This window comes from Pygocentrus nattereri, chromosome 9 (assembly GCF_015220715.1).
Source record: "Pygocentrus nattereri isolate fPygNat1 chromosome 9, fPygNat1.pri, whole genome shotgun sequence".
Taxonomy (NCBI): domain Eukaryota; kingdom Metazoa; phylum Chordata; class Actinopteri; order Characiformes; family Serrasalmidae; genus Pygocentrus; species Pygocentrus nattereri.
The window spans coordinates 30,591,137-30,616,871 of record NC_051219.1 but is presented as its reverse complement, the minus strand read 5'-3'; the positions used below and the strand labels follow the sequence as shown (position 1 = coordinate 30,616,871).

The following is a 25,735-nucleotide window of genomic DNA, read 5'->3' as shown; positions in this document are numbered from 1 at the left end:
AGAAAAACGAATACTCCAAGAAACATAAGTGTTCTTTGGTGGAAGGTTCTTCAGATTGATGGACATTGTGTGGGCAGTGTGTTGTTCTATAGCTCCCAAAATGGTTCTGCTACTGTTACAATATCAAAGGCCTGAAATGGAACTGAGGAAAAAGCATTTTAACTCATTCAACCAAGCATGTGATTAGTTCTATTTTCAGGCAAAGTAGCATTAAAGAAAACGCATTTCTTTGTCGAACTGACCACCGTTTAACTGTTATTGACACATTTAAGGTCACTGATTGTTTGGGAAAGGAAAATAAAATGGTAGACACTCGTTCAATGTCACATCACTCTCTTCACAAACACAGCTGTGTGCAAAGGTTTGACATGTTTTGTTGATTTTCTTAGAAAATAAGAATTAGAAGACCCCTTAATGCACAATTGTTGCTTATGTGCTGAGTTTAACATTTGGGGGCTGGGATGGGGGTTGGGGTGGGGGTTGGGGGGTGGGGTTGAAACTACAAAATACGGCCTGTGCAAAAAGCACATTTTACATTTTGTGTTTCCATTTTTTTTTTCAATTAAATAATTTGCTAAAATTTGCGCTGTTAACGTCAAAATTGATGCATAGATCAGGGGTTGAAATGCAACATCAGTCAGAGAGGTTTGATGTGAAAAGACTCACTGTAGAAAAAACTTACAGACTCAAATTTCTTTGCAGTGGTGGCGACAGGAAACAGGGGTCGCAGACAAATATAGCCGTTTTAAATCCACCAGTGAACCTGCGCGTGGCTCCTCATTTTGTATGCGTAATGTTGAGGCCGGCAAAATAGCAGCAGACCTGAACAAATAAGTTTTCATTGGGGGCTAATTGGACTAATTAAAAGCTCACGTGAAACAGTGTCTGAGACATCAGGCTGTGTGCTCATAAACATTTCACGTGACAGTTTTCTGTGATGGAGCTTTTAGAGGCATTAAACTCTCCAGGCGTCTGGTTCCTATCACCACCACTGTAAATAACTCTGAATGGTAAGTGTTGACATGTAATTTGGCCAGGGGTGTTAAAACTTTTGCACACACGTGACTAATCAGTTTTATCATTTAATTTTTTTTTAATTACACACTTTAGTGTACTTAAGTGTCGTAAAAATGAAATGTCAGTTTGATTAAACTTTAAAGTGAGAAGAATATAAAACCCTGTTGACTTACTGCTACTGTAAGTCAGCCAGGTTACTTTTAGGTTAAACCACCAAATCCTTTCTTCTACGGATATGAAACTGAGTAAATATAACAGGTTAGGCTTTCTTTGGCGAGGTTAGAAGCGTAAGGTGCTTTACTTGTCCACTCCAGAGCGCCTGGTCCTGCACTGACGATAAGAAAGTTCACGAAGGTCAGAGAAAAAGAAGAAAAAAAAACAGGCAGCATCTGTCTGTCCATCTTTTAAAAAAACCCAAACGAGGATCGATAAACGCCAAAGAAGACAAGCAATCTGCAGCCTTTTGCCTTGAAACAGTACAAATTAGCACATTTTATTTACAATATAATGCTGTCTTTCAAAAACACGTGAAAAATGGAGAATAAAAAATTACAGCGGGTCGCGTTTGGAGACCACCCACGTCACCAAAAGCACAAACCGTCTGCATTAAAGAGATTATTCAACGGTCTAGATAGATGAACTGTAGCTATAAAGGCCCACATTGACCTTCCTTGAACCAGCAAGGTAGGAAATGCGAATTAAATAGGAGTCTCTGCTTTTGCGCGAGGATGTTGCTCCGTTGCCCTCCCGCCCCCTTCACCCTTGTCTTTTTGCCCCTCCTCGCGCTGTTTGAACAGGAGATGACGTATCATACATAAGAATATATGTCAGCTCTGAGGGAAGTCCGTGATTCGGTTGTAAGTCCTCTCATGATGCGGTGGTCCCACATAACCTGCTGGAGGTCAGCATGTCTTTAAGATCACTGTCCGGCTTGCCTGCCACCATGAAGGGCCACGTCTGGGGAAAACAACAATAATAAAAAAAAACTGAGATTAATAACAAATAACTCATTAAGCCGTTCAATCCTTCAATTCCAGGCCTACTGTGCTCTTATTGTTATTAAGGCTGATTATACAGTAACTGCGCTAAATCGTTTGAAAACTGGTTATAAGTAATATAATTAGTAGGCATGCATATTTAGTTAAATACGATGATAAAAAGCTGTCACATCATCAAAACCTCTATTATCATTATCAAGATAGATTATGGTGTTATAAATTATGAGGTGTAAGGAAGGAAAATCTGCACGCACTGAAGGGTCCTTAAGTGTCCTTAGGTTGAGGTTAAAGCGTTGGTGTTCTCATCCGAAATTTGAAATGTTATGTTTTCTGATCTTGTCTGAGCACAAGGCTAAATCAATTTGTCAATTTGCTGAGGTCATATGGCGATATTGGACTGATTTTAAACAAAACAATAGAACAGAAATGTAAATAATATTAAAGTAATATTAAAATATTAAATAGCATTAAAAATGCAAATGTAATGTATATATATATATATAGATATATATAATCTAAAGGGTACTGTTTGGAACCTGTATAACTAAGTAACTGTATAACGATAGACAGCTCTGCGACCTTTTAACGCATAATTCCAAATTAACTGGATAATGAAGTTTGTTTTAACTAAAGACACAACGGAAAATATATCATTAAATATATAAAGTTGTCTTCTCGTCACTTTTCCTTTTTCCTCCACTCTGATTCTCCAGTGTTGTTCATTTAATAGCATAATCAGTTTATTTTGGTGTGATTTACTGTTAGATTGTCAGCGAACTCAATGGAAAGTTGAAAGCTTAGCGACTTTTAAACCAAAGCTATTAATAAACTGTCCAGTATGTCCACTTTTTTGGACAGGCTACAAGTCTTCGGGGGCGTTAGGAGAGCAGAGAAGCGCGTGCAGCATGTCTGATTCGCACTGTGAAGCTTTCAGGCTTTCACTGTGATAAAATAGGCCTAAGTGTAAAAGAAAGCAAAAACGGCTCGGCTGCGTCAGTTCGAGCACATTAATGACATTTTCTGCAGCTTTTTGTTTCGCTGTTTGAAGAAAAACGGACGGAGATCATTTGTTGAGAAAAACTAACAAAAACAGTGAAAGCTGGTCTAAAGCTGCGCGCGCTGCTGTGCGTCCACTGTAAAGGTCAGGGGCGCGTGAAAGCAGCCGGACTCCACGCACTTTAAACAGTAAATACAGTTGTGCTCTTTTGTTATTGTTGTTGTCCAGCGTCGACCAGAGGAGGATGGGTTCCTGTTTTGAGTCTTGGTTCATCTCATGGGTTCTTCCTCTTGCTCTTAGGCGGTTTTTCCTCTCCAGTGTGGCCACTGGCGACGCTCATGAGGTCTTGAACCCGGATTTTTTCCCCTGTAAAGCTGCTTTACGACAACGTCTGTTGTAAAAAGCGTTATATAAATAAACTTTGACTTGAGTTTTTAAAATTCTTGATCATCTAAGAAGCTGCTAACAAGCATCAGCACCGAGTTCACTTTCCCAGATATCATTCTGCACCAACCACCGGCTCAGCAGAACTCTAAAAACCTCTGAAAACACGTTCCAGAATAAAAACCATCCAATCGAAGAACCTGCAACGGTTTTCTTCACCAGTGCTCTCGTTTTTTACCCTAATCCGTGCAGCGGTGAGGAGTGTGTGTGCGGAATGTGGTCTCGCTGTGTGTTGACAGTGTTAGCACAGTTCATGTTCTTTAGTTCCAAAGGAAGACAAAAAGCCGCTTCTGCGCTGCATGAAGAGCAGATATGCAGCAGGGACAAATAGAAAGAGATGGTAGCAACACTGTACTGTACTGCCCACTGGGATGGTTACAGTAATGCTGGTTGTCCACCAAGTTTACTCCATTTGGCCACATGCTAATCAACCCCACACCTTCCGCCCTCTCTCGTGTACACTGAGGAAAGAGTGTGTTTACAAAGCGTTTAGAGCAGAGGTTCTGACTTAGGACCAGATTCATGATCTGACTGACAGAGATCCTAAATCACAAGCTCTGTGAATGAGAGTCCTGGTCTTTCTCTATCCGGCCAGATATATGAACACAGATTATAGACTTTAGCTCTCCATCAGAAAAAAAACCTGGTTCTTCAAGGATTCTCAGCGAAGAATGATTAAAGGTCCTTCAGTTTGACAGAGAACGTGTTATAAATTCCATATAGCACCATTTATTTATTAAGGAACCCTTGAATAACCATCTTTTTAAAGATCAAAAGGTTCTTTGCATCGTGAAAGAGTTCTGATGCAGAACGTGCTTTAGATGGTTCTACACAGAACCTTTTTGAGGGTTCTATATAGTGCCCAAAGGGGCTCTTCAGCTTGACATATAGGACCACTTACTAAACAAGCCCTGAGAAATCAGTTTTGAGAGTGTAGGAGTTAATAATGTAACGCACGTGCACCTTTCCACGTCAGGTATACGCGTCAGAAATGAGCTGTGATTGGTCTGCGTGACTTCAGCCAGCAGTCTGTCTCTAAAAACATAAATAATGTATTTCATTATTGCATCTGTGACGTAACAAATCGAATTCATATTTTCTAATAATTCTAATCATTTCTACCAGCATCCGCAAACTGAACTGTAGAACAGACTTTTCGGGGGAGCTTAAGAAAGAAAAGAATTCAAAACCATGTTCACTGAAGACCTTTTGTGTCAAATAAAGCTCGTAATTTGCTCCACATGTCGCTGCGGAACGAAAAATGAAATGAAAAGATTCATAAAAACAAAACGAGCCCGGATGTAAACCATGTTTCCCACACTGTGTTTAGAAACACACGAGCCCACCAGTGACCCCTGAACCAATAAGGTGTGCCTGATAATATGTGTTCGGGTGCTCAGCGCGTGCTTCTGTTTCTCGTCGTACCAGGTTGACCGGATGGACGTAGCCGTTCTCGTGCTTGTCGCTCGCGAGGATCTGCCGTAGGTGCGCGATGTAGCTCGCCGCGAGCCTCAGCGTGTCCAGCTTGGACAGTTTGGTGTCCGGCGGCACCCAGGGCAGCGTGGTCTTCAGCCGCGAGAACGCCTTGCTCAGTACGCGCATACGTGCCCTCTCGCGCGCGTTCGCCGCGTTCCTCTGGACCTGCTTCCCCTCGTGCGCGGCCGCAGCCGCCGCCACCACAGCGCTGTCGCTTCTGCGCGAGGCGGCCGTCTTGCGCCGTTTGGTAGCGCACATGCGCGCAGGGCCGCCGTCGCCCGCGCTGCTCTCCTCGGCGCTCTCGTTCGACGCGCCCTGGTCCGCTTTACCGGCGCCGATCCGCAGCAGACCGTCCAGCAGATCCGCCTCGTGGAAATCGTCCGCGTCGCTGATGGAGCCCGTGGACATGACCGGCGCGCGCGAACACACGAGAGCGAGAGATATCCTGTTCTACAATCGATAGACACGATTTAGACACGATTTAAAGAGAGAGAGAGAGAGAGAGAGAGAGAGAGGGAGAGGGAGAGAGAGAGAGAGAGTGAAAGCGAGGAAAAACACAATGAAAAAGAAAGGAAAGAGAAAATGCGCGTGTTTAAAAAGTAGTAATGATTTAAAAAAAAAAAGCGCGGGGTGCGTCAGATCTGGAGCGCTCGCGTCAGAGTACAGCGCCAGCGTCACCACAGAACGCGGGCACCAGCGCAGGATTCCGCGTTTGTAGCCGTGTTGCGCGCGGACCGCTGGAACGCTTCGTTTATTTATGTCTGGTACTCAGAGGGCGGAGACGCAAGTACTTTTCCCACCCGTTTTCCGACAAGCCCCGCGCTCCTGCGCTCTGATTGGCTGCTGCTGCACAGTATAAATCAGGAAAAAAAGAGAAAATAGCCAGGAACCACAACGTCCAGTGACTCCACACACCCCGTCTCACCCAGGCTTATTTTACTGTTCTGTTTTACAGTATTAGGTTATAAAATGGTACAAATACATATTTTCTACATAGGAAACACGTATTTAAGGTTCACAACTGGACATTAAAACCACTGCTGTACCTTTGAAGGGATATTTACACTGTTTGCACCTTGATGAACCAAACGTACCTACACAGAACCTTTATTTCTAACAGTGTAGGTGACAGTCTTCTCTTTTTCAGGAACTTTAGACCAAATTAAAATGCTAAAGAACCAAAGTGCAAACTGGAGCAACAGAGCAGAATGAATTATTTTTCTCACTGTGGTAGACGTGAAAGCATCCCATTAAAAATCTGTAACAGTGCAGCTGATGGACCTCAGTAAATCTAGACCCTACAGATGCTGATTGGCCGACTGTCTGTGAATATCACCTGCTGACCAATCGTAGCGCTACTGGCCAGGTGGGACTTGCCTGAATATGGATGGAGAAAAATGTTCTACTCAGGAGATGCAGATTTTTTTTGCTGAAGAAAAGAAAGAAAGAAACAAACAAACCACTGGGAACCCTAAACTAAAGGTACTTCAGCCCTTTTTGATAATGTAATAACTATACATCAACAAGTAACATAATTATCACACAGATATAGTAACATATAGATATCAAATGATAATATTATACCTCTAAATAATAAAGAACAGAAAAGATCTTTTCTATAAAATTCAATCAAAACCACAAACGCTCCCAATTCGCGGTGCCATAAACACATCTTTATAAATGATGAAGACTTCTGGAGAGAGTTAGTGGTGAGAATGATTCATTCTCCTAATGCAGCCTCTCCTTTCACACTCATAAACACTTCACAAATGAAATACTGATGAAATACAGAGAGAAGACCATTTACTGAGGAATAATTCAATAACAATTCATTCTTATGATGTGTGTGGCAAACAAATGCAAAAAGTGAAAAAAAGCGTAGATAAGAAGTGTAAACATTTAAACAATGAGGTAATATTTATTAACACACGAGCAAGTAATTCATCTTTATGGAATTTAAATGACACAGAAATTGAGAATAAGAGCTCTGAGTTACACTGAATACTAAATGTTTATTTTTTGCAGACAATCGACTAACAACAACATAAACAACAACGATAGTACTATAGTAGTATAACGGGGTAGACATTTTGCATTATTGTTATTATTATTAGTAGTAGTATTATGATTAATAGTAGTAGCAGTAGTAATCCTAGTAGTAATAATATTATTAGTAGTAAGAGTAGTAATAGTAGCAGTCATAGTAGTAGTAGCAGTAGTAACAGTAGTAGTATTGGTAGTAGTAGTATTAGTAGTAGTAGCAGTAGGATTATTACAAATAGTATTTGTAGTAGTAGTAGTAATAGTAGTAGTATTGGTAATAGTAGGAGTAGTAATAGCAGGAATAGGAGGAGTAGTAGCAGTAGTAGTATTAGTAGGAGTATTAATAGTGGTAGTATTGGTGGTAGTAGTAGTAACAGTAGTAGTATTGGTAGTAGTAGGAGTAGTAGTAGTAATAGTAGTAGTAGTATTAGCAGTAGTAGGAATAGGAGTGGTAGTAGCAGTAGTAGTATTAGCAGGAGTGGTAGCAGTAGTAGTATTAGCAGTAGTAGGAACAGAATTAGAAGTAGCAGCAGTATTAATATTATTATTAGTAGTAGCAGAAATAGTAGTACTAGTAGTATTAGAGGTAGCAGGAATAGTAGTAGTAGTATGAATTGTAGTAGTAGCATTAGTAGTAGTAGGAATAGTAGTAGTAGCAGCAGTGGTAGTATTAGTAGGAATAGCAGTGGTAGTGGTAGTAGTAGTAGTAGTAGTAGTAGGAATAGTATTAGCAGTAGTAGTAGTAGCAGGAATAGTAGTAGTAGTATTAGTATTAGTATTAGTTTTAGCAGGAATAGTAGTAGCAGTAGCAGTATTAGTAGCAGTAGCAGTATTAGTAGTAGTAGCAGTAGTAGTATTAGTAGTAGCAGTAGTAGTAGGAATAGTAGTAGCATTAGGAATATTAGCAGGAGTAGGAGTGGTAGTAGCAGTAGTAGTATTAACAGGAGTGGTAGCAGTAGTAGTATTAGCAGTAGTAGGAACAGAATTAGAAGTAGCAGCAGTATTAATATTATTATTAGTAGTAGCAGAAATAGTAGTAGTAGTAGTATTAGAGGTAGCAGGAATAGTAGTAGTAGTAGTATGAATTGTAGTAGTAGCATTAGTAGTAGTAGGAATAGTAGTAGTAGCAGCAGTGGTAGTATTAGTAGGAATAGCAGTGGTAGTAGTAGTAGTAGTAGTAGTAGTAGGAATAGTATTAGCAGCAGTAGTAGTAGCAGGAATAGTAGTAGTAGTATTAGTATTAGTTTTAGCAGGAATAGTAGTAGCAGTAGCAGTATTAGTAGTAGTAGCAGTAGTAGTATTAGTAGTAGCAGTAGTAGTAGGAATAGTAGTAGCATTAGGAATATTAGCAGGAGTAGCAATAGTAGTAGTAGCAGTAGTAGTATTTGTAGTAGTAGGAATAGTAGTAGTAACAGTAGTACTATTACTAGTAGTAGGAATAGTAGTAGTAGCAGTAGTAGTATTAGTAGAAGTAGGAATAGTAGTAGTAGCAGTAGTATTAGTAGTAGTAGGAATAACAGTAGTATTAGTAGAAGTAGGAATGGTAGTAGAAGTATCAGTAGTAGTATTAGTAGGAGTAGGAATAGTAGTAGTAGCAGTAGTAATATTAGTAGGAGTAGGAATAGTAGTAGTAGCAGTAGTAATAAGTGTAATAGTAGGAATAGCAGTAGTAGTAGCAGTAGTAGTATTAGTAGGAGTAGGATTAGTAGTAGTAGTAGCAGTAGTAGGCTTATTAGCAGTAGGAATAGTAGTAGTAGCAGTAGTAATATTAGTAGGAGTAGGAATTGTAGTAGTAGCAGTAGTAGTATTAGTAGTAGTAGGAATAGTAGTAGTAGCAGTATTAATAAGTGTAGTAGTAGGAATAGTAGTAGTAGCAGTAGTAATAAGTGTAGTAGTAGGAATAGTAGTAGTAGTAGTAGGAGTAGGATTAGTAGTAGTAGTAGTAGTAGTAGTAGTCTTATTAGCAGTAGGAATAGTAGTAGTAGCAGTAGTAATATTAGTAGGAGTAGGAATTGTAGTACTAGCAGTAGTAGTATTATTAGTAGGAATAGTAGTAGTAGCAGTAGTATTAGTAGTAGTAGGAATAATAGTAGTATTAGTAGAAGTAGGAATAGTAGTAGTAGCAGTAGTAATATTAGTAGAAGTAGGAATAGTAGTAATAGCAGTAGTAGTATTAGTAGTAGTAGGAATAGTAGTAGTATTAGTAGAAGTAGAAATGGTAGTAGTAGTAGTAGTAGTAGTAGTAGTAGTATTAGTAGTAGCAGTAGTAGCATTAGTAGGAGTAGGAATAGTAGTAGTAGCAGTAGTAGTATTTGTAGGAGTAGGAATAGTAGTAGTAGCAGTAGTAGTATTAGTAGCAGTAGGAATAGTAGTAGTAGCAGTAGGAATATTAGTAGGAGTAGGAATAGTAGTAGCAGTAGTAGTAATTGTAGTAGTAGGAATAGTAGTAGCAGTAGTAGTATTAGTAGGAGTAGGAAAAGTAGTAGTAGTAGCAGTACGAATAGTAGTAGTAGCAGTACTGATATTAGTAGGAGTAGGAATAGTAGTAGTAGTAGTATTAGGAATAGGAGTAGTAGTAGCAGTAGTAGTATTAGTAGTAGTAGGAATAGGAGTAGGAATAGTAGTAGTAGCAGTAGTATTAATTGTAGTAGTAGGAATAGTAGTAGCAGTAGTAGTATTAGTAGGAAAAGTAGTAGTAGTAGTAGCAGTAGGAATAGTAGTAGTAGCAGTAGTGATATTAGTAGGAGTAGGAATAGTAGTAGTAGTAGCAGTAGTAGTATTAGTAGTATTAGGAATAGGAGTAGTAGTAGCAGTAGTAGTATTAGTAGGAGTAGGAATAGTAGTAGTAGCAGTAGTAGTATTAGTAGGAATAGTAGTAGTAGCAGTAGTAGTAGGAATAGTAGTAGTAGCAGTAGTATTATTAGTAGTAGGAATAACAGTAGTATTAGTAGAAGTAGGAATGGTAGTAGTAGTAGTAGCAGTAGTAGTATTAGTAGTAGTAGGAATAGTAGTAGTAGTAGCAGTAGTAGTATTAGTAACAGTAGGAATAGTAGTATTAGTAGTAGTAGGAATAGTAGGAGTAGGATTAGTAGTAGTAACAGTAGTAGTATTAGTAGGAATAGTAGTAGTAGCAGTAGTAATATTAGTAGGGGTAAGAATAGTATTAGTAGCAGTAGTAGTATGAATAGTAGTAGTAGCAGTAGTAGTATTAGTAGGAGTAGGAATAGTAGTAATAGTAGCAGTAGTAGTATTAGTAGGAGTAGGAATAGTAGTAATAGTAGCAATAGTAGTATTAGTAGGAATAAGAATAGTACTGGTAGCAGTAGTAGTATTATTATTAGTAGGAATAGTAGCAGTAGTAGTAGGAATAGTAGTAGTAGTAGCAGTAGTAGTATTAGTAGCAGTAGGAATAGTAGTAGTAGTAGCAGTAGTAGTATTATTAGTAGTAGTAGTAGCAGTAGTAGTAGTATTAGTAGGAGTAGGAATAGTAATAGTTGTAGCAATCGTAGTATTAGTAGGAATTAGTGGGAATAGAAGTAGTAGCAGTAGTAATATTAGTAGGAGTAGGAATAGAAGTAGTAGCAGTATTGTGTTTTTAACTTTTACAATAATCGTCTTATCGTTTTACCAAATAATACCTTATGAAACAGGTTCTATTGATAGTAATATGTAAATAATCCTTTATCTTTTCCATATTTGTGTGTTTACAGGTTCAGTGTAAACTCAGTGTGTGTCGCTGCTGCTCCTCCTAATCCTCGCTCACTTGGCAGGTGTCGCGCGCCCTATCCACCGGAAGCACCATTATATGCGCGCGCTGCAGGTACTAGGCTTTAACCGCGCGCTCTCACATGACACGGCTGGCGCCTCCGGACACTCGAGTGTAATAGATACACCAACCACAACACTCCCCAACGCTAAACACCCCGAGCACCCCCGAGCACTCCCGAGCACTCCCGCGCGAGCCAAAACATCCCGAGCCGCGCCGCTCTAAGGCCTAAGAGCTGCAGCTCCACAGTGATGATTGCTACGATACACGCGTGTGTGTGTGCTTTTGTGTGTGTGTGCGTGTGTTTGCGAGCGCGCAAGCTTACAGGAGATCCGTGATGGTCCTCCAGAGATCTGACCCTTGACCCTTGACATCTCGGACTTCCGGTGTCTCTAAATCAGCGGCTCTTCTCTCCATCAAAACACTCCAAACACTCCTAATCCGGACACAGAGAGTCTGCAGCTCTTCCCCAACACACACACACACACACACACACACACACACACACACACACACACACACACACACACACACACACACACAGAGAGCGAGCTCATTAGTGAGTCATTGCAACTCTATATGCCATCAGAGCAATGCAGATGGTTCCCACCACTGCTGACTTCTGCTAAATTAATATGCAGATTTCAGTTGTAAGTAAAGGCAGAATTCTCAGTCTGCTGCATTATGACTTTAACACAGTTTAAACTTGAGTAAATGCTCAACTCATCAGTGTCCATATCTGACATGTTCAATTTACTAAACATTTATAGTGCTGGGCACCTAAGCATATTTAAAATAATAATAAAAAATCTATCTTGCCAGTATGTGTATTTGTGCCTTTAAAATCAGCATATACCATTTAAAAATAAGTAAAAATAGAAGAGAAATAAAGATAAAGTGGTTGACAATTTATGACCTACTATGGTGAGAATAACCAACTTTGTTTTTGGATATCTCCAACCATCGCATGGATTCCTCATGTTCCATTAGCAACACACCTGATTTAGCTTAACAAAGCACTGATTAGCAAAAACAGGCATTGATCAAAATTCCATAAAAAGTGAGTTTGTATTCATTTTTGCCTTTTGGTCACACTGGACTGACTTCTAAACAATCAACAATAGAAAATTCCCAAAACAACAGCAAAATTTGATTGTGAATAAAAGTATGACAATAGGATAGTAGATAAAATGATAAAGTTTTAACAGCAGGCTAAAATTCATAGTTCAAAATACAAAATTTTACAATGCAGGGGGCGTGGCTTCTGAAGTCTGTAAATATGCAGAAATGCAGATTCTAGGAAAGTGTTTTTTAAATTGAGCAATTACTTGGCTTTTTTTTACTTTTTAAAGTGTTGTAAAAGTGGCATGCAATCTTTGAATGTGAGTCTTTGAATGTAAGATGTCATGAGACTAAAAAAAAAAACATTTGTGGTATTTAAGGCATCACATATTTAAATGCTGTTTAGAGGTTTTATTGGAAGCTTTTAATAGCTAGTTTTAAAGACACCTCACATGTTTGCTGAAGCTACCACTTTGTTGCATTCAGGTCTTTTTGTCTTAAAGTACAGTTTTGGGAAAAAAACACTACACATCAGGTAAAAACAACAGCTTGTGTTTGGCTATTTCACATCTCTTTTCTATTAAAGTAGACGCTTCTTTGCCACATAGAGCAATGAAACACACCAGACTCACTGGCTTGTGAGACTCACTGTGTTGTTCATGTGACTCTGAAAAGTTCCACATTCACTGTACAGCTCTACTTAAAATACCAGGCTTGTAGTGCTCCATTTTGGACACAATGGATCACAAACAATCAACTACACAAATAAATGATGTATCTAAAAGTTTAGACTCCTGCTCATTGAATGTTTCTTCTGAAATCAAGAACATTCATAGAAAGTAACTGTCTCTGATTTTCTTCTAAATCCTTTGCTTTACACAAGATATTAGCAAAAGGATTTGACTGCATTCAGCCACAAGAGCATTAGTGAGGTCAGGTATAGATGTTGGATCATTAGTTTTAGATCACTCCAACTCACTCCAAAGGTATCGGTTGGAGCTCCATCACTCCAGAGAATACAGCTCCTCTCTCCCGAGCAAAATGCTGGAGGCTTTGCACCCCTTTAGCCTAGGCTTGGCACTGAGATTACACCATATGACAGCAAAGGGAACACTTTAAGGTAGATGAATTCTAATTAAAGGGGTTGTCAGACTTTTTTGTGCATATAGTCTAAGTGGAGCAGCTCTTTTGAATCAGTAATTATGGTGAACTTCGAATAAACATACATAATGTGTATGGAAATATAAGGCTATGACATGGTCCATTCACTCTGCTTTGTGTTTATAAAAGAACTCGGATATTAATTCACTGGCAGGTGCATAAAATGTGGAGGTAGAACCATGTGAGAAAAGCCTGGACACGCTGCCTTGTTACAGACCCACATGGACATGAAACAATTGTGAATATGAACAATGTCAGAAGAAAAATTGTGAGAGATGATCAAACTGTTAAGCTATTTTATTAAAGTGATCTCTCTTTCCTTCTCTTTGTCTGTCCTCATTCTCTCATTCTCTGTCTCATGGGTGGGCTAGTCAAAGGAAAATAAAAAGGGATGTAAGATTGATAGTCCCTTTCTGTGTTATATAGATAGCTTAAAATAGCCCCTGTATTTCTGAAGCACAAATCCAGTCACAGCTCTCTCTCTCTCTCTCACTCTCGTCTTCAAATCCTTAAATAACTCTTATAGTTCAAAAGCAAGTAGACCAACACAGTCACATATTCCATGCGCAGTTGCATAGTATGCATAGACATACACTGTTATAATTTAAGGTACTCTCCAGGTACACTCTTTGTTCATCAAGGTATAAACAATGTAAATGTACAACAGTGATTTTTAGGCCCAATTGTGTACTTTAAATGTGTTTTTCCCAGGTCAAAAGTGCATATATGTATCTTTTCATAATCTAATGTTTTAAAATAGAACAAATAAAAAAACATCTGGGGACGAGACGGGGTGTGTGGAGTCAATACAACTTGGACAATATCATTTCAGTGGATTATGGTACAATTATGTTCTGTGACTAAAGGTCCTGAGATGTATTCTTGAGGGTACTACCCTAGTGACAGGTGTAGTACCTTTATTTCTGAGTGTACATGTAGCCAGGGTTAGGAGGGTTACTTTAAAAATGTATTCTGATTACTGTTTATCTGTTAGAAATGTAATCTTTAATCCAATCCAAAAGATTACTATGTTAAGAAAAAATAATGTCTTTAACATACAAAGCATAAAGGTAATAAGTACTTTTGATGCCTAAAGCTGTCTACATGAGATGCTATTAGGACACATACAGTTTGCTATTGAAAGAGAGGAAAACTGGCTCCTTCAAAAAAGGATCAACTGTAATATTTACTAATGGATTCACTTGTTTGCAATATATAAATTACAGAACATCTCCTTGAACATCTTACCAGCTTCAAATGTCTGTCTCAGACACAACTGCAGTTGGTGATATTAAACCTTGTGTGGGAAAGTGAATGCACACCACTGTTGGCATGGAGTTAACATAACAATGCAAATCCTCTAACAGAAATATGCATCACAATAACAATGATAGTCAGAGAAAACAGAAGAATAGAATACAGTATATTCTGAATATGTGACACTATTACATGTTTTCCATATGTAACACCAATCACAACATGAATGTAATGTGAACATACAGAAATGCATAAAAACTTTAAAAAATTTAACATAGAGTTAAATTCACTATTGGAGTTGGTTTTACAAGAGACATTCATATGATATAATTTATTGAAATTTGTTTGGCAGATTAGTGCAAGATAAAGATTAGTACAAGATAAAGATTAGTACAAGATATGTTACTTTCCTCAAAATCCCATGTATAGTTGAGAGTTTAAAGTCATAGTCCAGAACTTCAAGGCAGTGTTATACACCAGGACACATTCAATGACAATAACAACACACTGCAAGGCCGTCTCTGTTAGCAGGTTTTGTTATTGCATTTGCATGAATTAGATTCGAACAGGATTACTAAAGAAGCTCTCACAAGCTCTGGGTTCAGCCAATCACAGACAGCCATTCACCCTGCAATTATTATAGTTATTTCTAGACATTGTACTCCTTGCCTTACAGGAGATCCTTTTGTCCTGTGTATCCCCAATATTCTGTACATAAACAACACTTGCCAGTCCACCAGATCTACAGCTTTTATTAACTGGATAATCTTTAATAGCATTCTAACAGTAGTCCTTGGGTTAACTTACTGATGTCCACTTTGTGATCTAGATATTTGTGATAATTAATTATTTTAATAATTAATAAAAGATAAATATGAGTTTCTCTTTTTGAGTTTTAGTTTCTCTCAGTGGTTCTTCCTCAGGCTCTCAGGGAATTTCTCCTTTGGAGTCTTAGTTCCTCTCACTGTTTCTATCTCATGCTCTTAGAGGTTTTACTTTTGAGTCTTGGTTCCTATCAGTGGTTCTTCCTCATGCTCAAGTCAGGTTAAGCAGCTTTTTGTTTTTAAGGAATGTGCCCTTTGGAGTCTTGGTTCCTCTCACGGTTTCTATCTCATGCTCTTAGAGGTTTTACTTTTGAGTCTTGGTTCCCATCAGTGGTTCTTCCTCATGCTCAAGTCAGGTTAAGCAGCTTTTTGTTTTTAAGGAATGTGCCCTTTGGAGTCTTGGTTCCTCTCACGGTTTCTATCTCATGCTTTTAGAGGTTTTCTCTCAATGGTTCCTCTTTATGCTTTCCAAGAGGTTTTCTTTCTGAGTCTTGGTTCTTCTTCATACTCTCAGAAAATGATTCCTTTTGAGTCTTGGTTCCCCTCTGCGTTCCTTCATAATGCTCAAAGGAAACTGGTCCTTTTGATTCCTCTTGTTCCTCTTAGTTCCTCTTGATTTTAGTGCAGTGCTGATGCATTCTGTCTGTTCCAACTCATTAAACCACAGAAAAGTAGTATTGTGATATACAGTTCATTCAGGAAAAGATGATACTTTTTTTATTACCCCCCCAGTTACTTTTTACAATAACAATGTTGATGTGTTTTATTTAATCACTGTTAGAAATAAAGGTTCTGTGCAGGAACATTTTTCATTAATCACAGCACAAACAATGTAAGTGTACCTCCTAGGTACAACAGTGGTTTTAAGGTCTAATTGTGAACCTTTAACAAGTTTTTCTTTGGGAAAAAGTACATATTTGTACCTTTTCATTACCTAATGTTTTAAAACAGATCAATAAAATAAAAGGCCTGGAGATGAGATGAGGTGTGTGGAGTCAATGCAACTTAGAAAATATAATTTTAATGGATTATGGTACAATTATGTTCCTTGACTAAAGGAGCTGAGATGTACCCTCGAGGATACACCCCAGTGACAAGAGGGTTATTGGCCCAGTGATAGTGTCTGGAAATAATGTACACATTTGACTGGTGAATGTTGATGCCATTACTTTTTCAGTGAGCTCAAGAAAGAGTAATTAAAGATCTTTCTGTCCTCCGAACGTGATGTAGAAGAACAGGTGATGGGGTGATGTTGAGGTTAACATCGTGAATGAATGGCAGTATGATGAAGGAAGGCTGGTGGAGAGGGAATCAGAATGTTAGTCTGCCCAAGGTTTAAGGGGATTTTGCTAATTAGCCTGACAAGGTCAAAGGTTATTGAAACTGGACACTAACAAGCCAGCATCCAGAGAAGAAACTGAGACTTGTGTGCTCTCTCTCACACACACACACACACACACACACCACGGATACACACTCCCATTTAGACATGTACACACACACACACACACACACACACACACACACACACAGAAAAGACACTCACTAAATAGGGAGCATGACTGACTGTAGCAACTGGCAACTGAACACACATTCAAACTTGCTGCTGCATCAGTGCACATACTTTTCCACAAATTGTGCTTTTTAAAAAATACCGCTCTCTGACTAATTATCCAAGCATGCTGCACTGGTGTCAAATGTTTTCAGGTCAGTTGTTTAATAAACTCGTCAGGGAGGATAAGAGCACAAAACACTTGAGAGAGATTTATAATGCAGTGCTGGATCTCAGTCACACAATTTGCCAGTAATGCACTGTGTAAAGTTAATAGTCGGGTCAATTTGAAGTTTTTGGAGTTATTTTTTTGACGTAGTTTAGTCAACAGTACTTTCTGTTTAAAGAGGAAGAACTTACTGCACACTGTTACAAACAAAGGTGCTGTGCAGGTATGTTTCCCATTCTTCAAGGTACAACGGTGGATTTGTGAACCTCAAATGAGTTTTTCCCCAGGTGAAAAGTACATATTTCTACCTTTTTTATAAACTAATGTTCTATAACAGAACAATAAAATACAAAGCCTGGAGATGAGACAGGGTGTGTGGAGTCAATACAACTTAATTTCAACAACATAAATGGATTATTGTACAATTGTGTTCCCTGACTAAAAGATGATCCCTTGAGGTTACCACCCCACTGACAAGAGGGGCACTGCCCCAGTGACAGTTTACTACCTAAGAGTACATCTTTGGTTAGGACAAAAAAAAACAAAACAACAAAAACCTCCTTATAAGCCAAAACTGCTTACATTATGATCAACTCTCTATGACCTTTATACCAACATTAACTCACTGTAAACAACAATATATGACAAATACTGATGTCAATGTTTCCAAATACTGAAGAGACATATAACAACAAAGAATATAAAGAGCTGTCAAGGATGTTATTTCTATCTCTGTTGCTCATTCACACTCTGAAACTCTCACTATAAAGAGAGGTTCATTCAAATTTTTAAAGTAGTTGGCTTTTCAACTAACAAGATAATGTTAGTGTGAGCCTGAACCGAGTAACCAAGTAAAAACCTTATATCATTATTTTCCACAAATCTATACTGTAGGTGGAAATAACTGCTAACTGTTCCACTCTGAGTGTTATAGATTCTGAATAAAGTCTAATGTTTATCTTAATGAGCTTTTAACCAAAATCCTGTCACAGCTGCAGCAGCTGTCACTGGAGAGTAAAAGCTAAGACCCTCCACCAGGTCTGATATGACTGGCCTACAACTTGGAAGGTCTGATATGATTGGCCAAGCTGGGACGACTTCTTTTTGTTAAATCGAGGTTGTTAAAGAGCCTTAATAAAAATATTGATACATACAAGCTAAAGCTGTGTCAATTTGATGTCACTAAGCTACATGAAAGTAAGACGGGCTGTGGTGGTGTTTTGGCGAGTTGTGCTACCTTATCAAAATTAGTTCTACCGTAGCGCATATATATATATATATATATATATATATATATATATATGTATGCTCGAAAATAAAACCTCTAGTAATTACATGTTGATAGCCTAAGACTTTTTATTAAATAAATAAATAAATAAATAAATAATTTAGCTATGAGACTGAACCTTTTCGTCAACTTCTTGTTCGAGTTTTCCTGTTCAATCTTAAATGGTGCAGCAGTTGTGATTAGCTATCACAAACATTAGCAAACAGGACAAAACTTGTTAGTTCCGTGAAACAGCAGAAATAAGTTAATGATGATGATGCTGTCAAGCAGAAATAGAGAAACATCCTCAGCTTCTTTTTCGCCAGCTGCTTATTTGAATTTTCCTGTTCCACCTTAAATGGTGAAGCAGTTCAGAATGTCAAACAAGCTGGCAAATGTCCTGAGAAAATATCCTCAGAAAATGTTACCAGCATTAAAATAATATTTAGAATATTCTAAAAGCCTAAATTAGCTTATCAGGGGGTGAGCAGTAATATTAAGCAGAGTCTTTACTGAATTCACCTGAGTGCAAGTAAGTTTGTAGAGCTTTTCAAATCAAGCTATGCACATAACGGAAAAGTCTATCATGTTTTAGTGGGTATCCGAGAACTGAGAACTGGAAACCTGCTTCTTTTGTTCCGACTTGTTTTTATCTGCCCTCAGTCAGTAAGCTGGATGGAAACACACTACCAAACTGGCAAAGTGTGCTGGTTTACGTAGTTTTTAAGGAGGCAGCCCATCCAATGACGTCAATTGTGCACAGCATTAGCTTACAATTAGCAATATTCACATTTCAACTCTTTAATGTCAGAGGATCCAGTGGTATTTGAGAGAAGAATGTTCATACGACAAAATGTACTGGGATTTGTATTTACCACAGACTACAGAGAAATTCAGCTTAGACCTAGATATCCTAACATGGGCAAAAGATCATGACACTGACTTTGCTTTATCTCCGCTATCTATCTTTTTAGATAATTGTTACTACAAAAGATAGAATAATGGCAAAGACCATATACTGTTTTCCTCACATACTGACTGCACAGACACAGGGATTAAATAAAAAATAAGCGCACAAGCGATTTCTCAGAAGTATAACATTTACACAGATAAAAAACAATGCAATTAATTGCGATTAACTATATGAAATTCCTAGATTAATCACGACTGAATTTTTAATCGTTTGACAGCCGTAATATATATATATATATATATATATATATATATATATATATATATATATATATATATATATATATATATATGGGTTCAGTTTATAATTTCAGGTTTCTCAGGTTTTTTTTTAAACTTTCTCAGTATTTGTACTTTGGTACTTATTGTATTATTTATGAAGTATATTATTTTATTTGAAAAATTAAATTTGATATAAAAGAGCATGTAACATGTCTGTAAATATGTCTCAGTATGTGCTGATGTGGTAGTACAGGCTAAAAATATTATATAAATGCAAAGGCAGGCTTACTTTGCTCTGCCTTAACCTTTAGGTCAGATTTAGCTGCATTTCTCGTGAATCCAGCAGGAAAGTTTTATGTGAAAGTAGAGTTTCTTCCTGGAGAGCCCATAAATGTAAATAAGTCAATTCATCTCCAAATTGCCGATGTTCATCTTTAATCTTTCTCTTTGCCATTTCGTTAGCTACTAGCAAGGCAAGGTTATCTATGTTGCTGTGTGACCGACAGTCTGTGTGTCAGTCTTCCATGTTAACGATTGGTGATTTAGCAGTTCTACTATTCTACGACCCGTGTGTTAGAACTATTAGCAGAGATTTATTTTACAGCAAAGGATTTTTTTTTTTTTACCTAAAAATCTAGAGCTTCTGCAGATCCACAACAGGGCAGTAAAAGAGCCACATGTTGCAGACCCCTGACTTAGCTAAAGCGGGAAAAACTTTTTCGTAGTAGACTATTAGTAACAGCACTGCACAGCGCCCCCTGCTCACAATAATATTCGTCTGCAGAGCCAGGGTCACTGATGAGAATTATGAGGCTAAAGTGTTACTGAAGTTTAATAAAGGATTCTGAAAGTCATGTCTGTACAGATTGTGCTGAAATATTTAAATTGGAGTGGTATTAATTTGACAGTTAGCAAAGTTATTTTTGTTGATTTTTGTTGGTTTTTGTTAGGAAAAACCTGGAAAGTAGCTACAAAGTAGCTAGCTACTAATATTTCAGTAGCTATCCCAACCTTGTGTAAATGTTGTGTTGAATGTGAGAATTCATTAAAATTTTAGTGGCTGAAATAAGTTTCTCACATCTTTAGAGCAGCGCATGCTGTAGAGAGCGAGTTCATTAAGAAACTCATTGTTTCTGTCTTGGTGGTGTTTTCAGTGCAGTGTCCTAACTGGTGAGGAATGGAGAACGTTAGATTGGATGAACTACAAAGAGAACTGAAGGAGGCCCAGGAACAGTTCAAACTGCTTAAAGAACAAGAAAATAAGCAGTGGGAAAAAAATCACATTACATTCAAATGATAAAAAGTGCAGTGGAAATGCAGAGAGAGACATACATGCTTAAAGAGATTATTCAAACAGATGGAGAGATTAGACAGAAGAGCAAGAAGCTGGAAATGCTGAGAAAGAACACAGTGAAGAAGAGAGGAGAGAGAAGTCGCTGAGGAAAGTGTGCCAGTGCCTGAGTGACAGCATGCTGACCAGCAAGGAAAAGAAAGAATTAAAAAAGTTGCAAAAAAGGCAGATGGAAGAACTCCAGAAGCAGAAGAAGGAGAAAAATAAAAAGGAAGAAAACAGCAAAAGACTACAGACAAGAAAAGCATCTGGAGAAAGTTTTTGTGCTGCGTAAAAAGACTTAAATAAAGTTTACTTTTAAACTCACCAATTAATTTGAGTAAACTCATTGATGTTTGTTACATAATGAAATATAAAACCAGTAACTGTTTACAGAAGAAACCTTTAGTCTTTAACCAACTGAAATGTGTTTTACAACAGCTAATACAACAACTACCACAACTACTACTGAATACTGACTACTGACTACTTCTGCACTCTTAAAATAGATGGTTCTTCAAGGGTTCCTTAGTAAAGAGAATGGTTCTATGTAGAACCATGAACGCTCATGATTGTGGTTCTTTGCATCGTGAAAAGGTTCCTGAGATTGATGGAGAATGTACCATAGATGGTTTTGTATAGAGCATCTTTGAAAAAAGTTTTGTTTCTATTGTTATGGTGTCAAGCTTGTTACAATAGAAGAACCCTTTTACTTGAAGTGTTTATGTTTCGATATAGAATTATTTTCTTTATTTTAGAACCCTTGAAGAACACTTTTAAGAGTGTGCACTACTACCACTAACTACTACTAATAATTATTATTACTATTGCTGTTGTCATTATTTTTACTATTATTATTATTATTTTAAATAAATATTTATTTATTTATCTATCTATCTATCTATCTATCTATCTATCTATCTATCTATCTATCTATCTATCTATCTATCTATCTGTCAATTCATGAACCCCATGATGCTTTTCAGTGTAAACAATACAAAAGCATGAACCATGTACAAATAAATACATCAGAAGAAAAACCTTAAAAATGCAAATATATAAACAAGAAATGCCAAAATTAAAATACCATAAAACATCTGTGTAATGTATCTCCACTGAGAACAATGTATTTCATAATCTGGATGTCATAAACTACTCTTAAACCAACAGTTTAAGGTGAAATAGTGCTTTTATCATCCATCCATCCATCCATCCATCCATCCATCCATCCATCCATCCATCCATCCATCCATCCATCCGTTGTGGTGCACTGGGTAGTGCTGTCACCTCATAGTAAGAAGCGTCTGGATTCAATTCCCCGGCTGGGTGACCAGGTCCCTTTCTGTGTGGAGTTTGCATGTTCTCCCCATGTCTGTCAGGGCCAATTAGGCATGCTAAATTGCCCCTAGGTCTTAATGTGAATGTCTGTGTGTCTGCCTTGTGATGGACTGGTGAACTGGGTTTCCAAACCAGAAGGATAAGCGATGTACGAAGTGTGCGTGTGTGTGTGTGTGTGTGTGTGTGCGTGTGTGTGTGTGTGTGTGTGTGTGTGTGTGTGTGTGTGTGTGTGTGTGTGTGTGTGTGTGGAAGCTAATAGCAAAAAAAAGCATGGTGAAAACAGTCTTTTTCCATCAGAAAGCAAGTTATGGTGCCAAATGCATTAAAGAGGCCAATGCATCAATTTTTGTTGGATGTCACACCTTTGGTTGTGTAAGTTTGATTGTTGGTTACACTTAAACTTACTTTTTGGTGATCTTTTTGTATATTTGCAGCTTTTGAATTGTATGTTTCTTCTAGAACATTCTCCCCATTTAGGCCATTGTTCTAGAATGGCCTCTAACTATGTCTCTCTCTATCTCTCTCAGATAAAGGGAGGATTTTAGCTTAGTTATCAGATTTCTCAGTGCATGTAAACTCAGATTCAGATTTCTTTCATATTTCTCAGTCTGCACATGTATAAAAAAGAGACTGCGGTACTGGGTATAAGCAAGCAGCATTGTTGCAAGATGTTAGCAAAACATGTTGGAAGTGATGCTGAAACAAACTATATTCTTGATTAAATTAAGGATTCAGTTAGTTTCTGATAAAGTTTTTTTTTTTTTTTTTTTTTTTTTAAATATGTGGCATAAGGTTTGAGTTTTACATTGCGTTTATGTCATGTTTTATTCTGTGAGTTTAAAGGCCCAGTTCATAAACATGGAGTTTTCCTATTATCTGATTATTAAGTGCATGTAAACACACTGACTGGAGATGATCTTCATATTTCCCATACTGCTGTCTCCTGTAAGAGAAAATGCTGATTTAACCCATAAATAAATTATTATCTTGTAGGTTACTTCTGAAATGCTCTTAGGTTTATTGCAAGTGAAAGTAATTTTGGGCCATTTCTGTTGTTCCATTCATCATGAAATGTTTACACAGTATAAAGGACAGCTGGCTTTTTCAAAATAAAAAAGGAAAAGAAATGGAGTTATGAGATTTTTGTGTGACAGCAATAAATTGTAAAAGCCAAATTTTGTTGTATTAGGATTTCAGCTACATACAATACAAACAATACAAGTTGTATGTTTTTATAAATACTTAACACCATATTATTCAGTTATTAATCAAAAGACTCACTCTTTAACTACTACAAATGATTCCCAACTACTATGAACCTAATATATAAGTTATGTAGCTATGAGAGTGAATAATTGAAGTATGGACGCATGTACGAACGCTGCGAGATTCAGAGGTTAACATAAACATTGCACTGTAGAGTGAGATTAGTGTGCCAGAGGTTTGGAGAGAGTTTGAGTTTGTGTGACTCAGAAGGCCAGTGAAAGTTTCAGAAGGGACATGCACCCAGGACAAGGAGGAGGCGAGAAGAAGGAGTTTGAATGGATCGGTTGTCGGTTGTTATCAAGATGTTTTACAGCTGCACCCTGTATGTGTTTGTGTAGGGTACTCCCTTGCATAGGACCCGCTCATTGCTAAGGTCAGTGTCCACACAAGGAATGTCTGAATGTCCTGCTGACCCTTAGGGAGGTGACAAAAAGCTGGACAGGAAGTGTTTTTCAGAAGAGAAAAGTGTAAACAGGTCAAGTACAATTTCTCTCTCAAACTAAATGGATCTCTACTATTGGAATTGACCGTCCACAAATGCATTCTTTTATGACTGTTGCTACAAGCTTTAGAGAACATTGACAAATTCCCATTTAACCTAACGAGAGACAGCAAAACACTTCACTAAGAGTTCCTACATAATATCAAGTTTCCATTTGAAATGCTTCACTACCAGGTTGTTGTAGCTATTCAAAACTAGGCAGGTTAGAAACTAGAGGTGTTGCACTTGAGTTTCATGACTGACTTGGCACTTGACTGAGGCTTAACCCATAAACATTGCAGGCTTACTACATACTAAGCCTTATTATTCTTATTCATTCACTACAAGGACTTCAAAGCAAATGAATGGAGCTTTGTTATAGAAGTGAGTAAAACACTGAGCCTGTCGGCGGGTCCATGGCTTTGTAAGTTAAATTACTTGCGACCCAACTTGAACTCAAGACTAACGCCATGTGAAATTTCAGCCTGAGAAAAAATTGGATTAATAGTGGCAACATTCATGTGGTAAATGAATAAAACCTTTTTCATTTAGCTTATTATTTAAACCTGTAGATCCAGATGCAGAGCTGCCAGCTTGTAATGCGACTAAAAAGCTCTACTAAAGACATGACTTGGATTCCAACCCCAGTGACTCGAGTCTTCTGGCAGAAGGCAGGATACACCCTGGACAGGTCACCAGTCCACTGCAGGGCAGACAGACAAACACAGACAGTCACACCTAGGGGCAATGTAGCATGTCCAATTGGCCTGCCTGCATGTCTTTGGACTGTGGGAGGAAACCCATGCAGACACGGGGAGAACATGCAAACTCCATACAGAGAGGACCCCGCTCGCCCGGCCGGGGAATCGAATCCAGGCCCTCTTTGCTGTGAGGCAACAGCGCTACCCACCACGCCACCGTGCCACACATTTTTATCTTATTTAATTTTTATTATTTAAAGAAATAACAGATATGATATGATGAAATTGATGTCAGTTTTTTATATTACTGGCTACTGAGCATTACTTTTCAGTTTTTTACAGTGAATTCACTAAGATTCAAAATAAATATAATTTTCTATGTGAGTATATGACACTATGAAATATGAAATTAATAATCAACTCTAAATTCTGGTATTCTTACTTGCTTTTGGACTGAATTGGAGTTTTGTCAACATTCTGCATAGCTTGTCGAACCTCGCAACAGTTGCTATCAAAGGACGCCTTAGTGGGCGGAGCATGAACAGGTCTGTTGTGACGATGTTGTTGAAAGCTGCTGGTGTGTAGTCTAACTCTGTCTCTCTCAGCTAGCTGTCTCACTCACACACCCACATAGATATGGGTTCATCTTAAAGTTGTGTTTATGTTCTGGAGTGAAGCGTGGTGTTTGAGATCCAGCTGAGTGTCTGATTAATCTATAATGTAGGACTGAGATTATTTACACTCCATCCCCACTCATCCAGAAATAAACGACTTTCAGTTCACTCGGCCGCCTGTACCTCCGCTCATCACTCACATTCCTCACACGCACACACACAAAGACACTTGTTTTCATACAGTTTCAGGACGTGGGGTCAAACATGTATCCTAAATGGATTATATAAACAGTACTGTGTAAAAGTCTTAGCACCTGAAAAAATAACATTTAACACCATTTCAGACTGATTACATCCTAAGGTTTATTGTTTACTACTTATAATAAGTAGACAATAAGGGACAATAAGTGCAAACTACAGTAATTCTTAGGATGCAGAAATATGTAATAAACATTTGGATGCACATATGGGTCCATTTGTCATTTAGTCTAATGACAAATGGTGTTATAACTTGCAAAAACACAGGTCTACCCTAGGTAACTGCTATGTACAATGTCCAAAGTGTTTTATATACAGTATACCTGTACATATGTGGTTTATAAGTGTGTGTCCCAAAACCTCATATGTCCAAAATGATAACTTCACAGAAGAAGTAAAAAACATTGTGAACTTTGGATGGAAGCTAGGGTAACAATTTTTTTTCTGAAGTAATTCTGGAGCCTTTCTATTGGCTCACTCATCATGAAATTAGAACACATTATTAAGGGCAACTGCACAA

At 37.9% G+C, this 25,735-nt stretch overlaps 1 protein-coding gene across 1 annotated transcript; it reads right to left on the bottom strand.

Moving 5' to 3' along the window:
* Nucleotides 1-1,407: 1,407 nt before the first annotated feature.
* tcf21 (transcription factor 21) lies at nucleotides 1,408-5,649 on the bottom strand. The gene is made up of 2 exons (XM_017707283.2): nucleotides 4,882-5,649; nucleotides 1,408-1,974 (listed from the first exon to the last, which is right to left on the bottom strand). Exons 1-2 carry the CDS (start codon nucleotides 5,338-5,340, stop codon nucleotides 1,885-1,887), a joined length of 549 nt encoding a protein of 182 aa, XP_017562772.1. The 5' UTR covers nucleotides 5,341-5,649; the 3' UTR covers nucleotides 1,408-1,884.
* Between the last annotated feature and the right edge of the window lie 20,086 nt (nucleotides 5,650-25,735).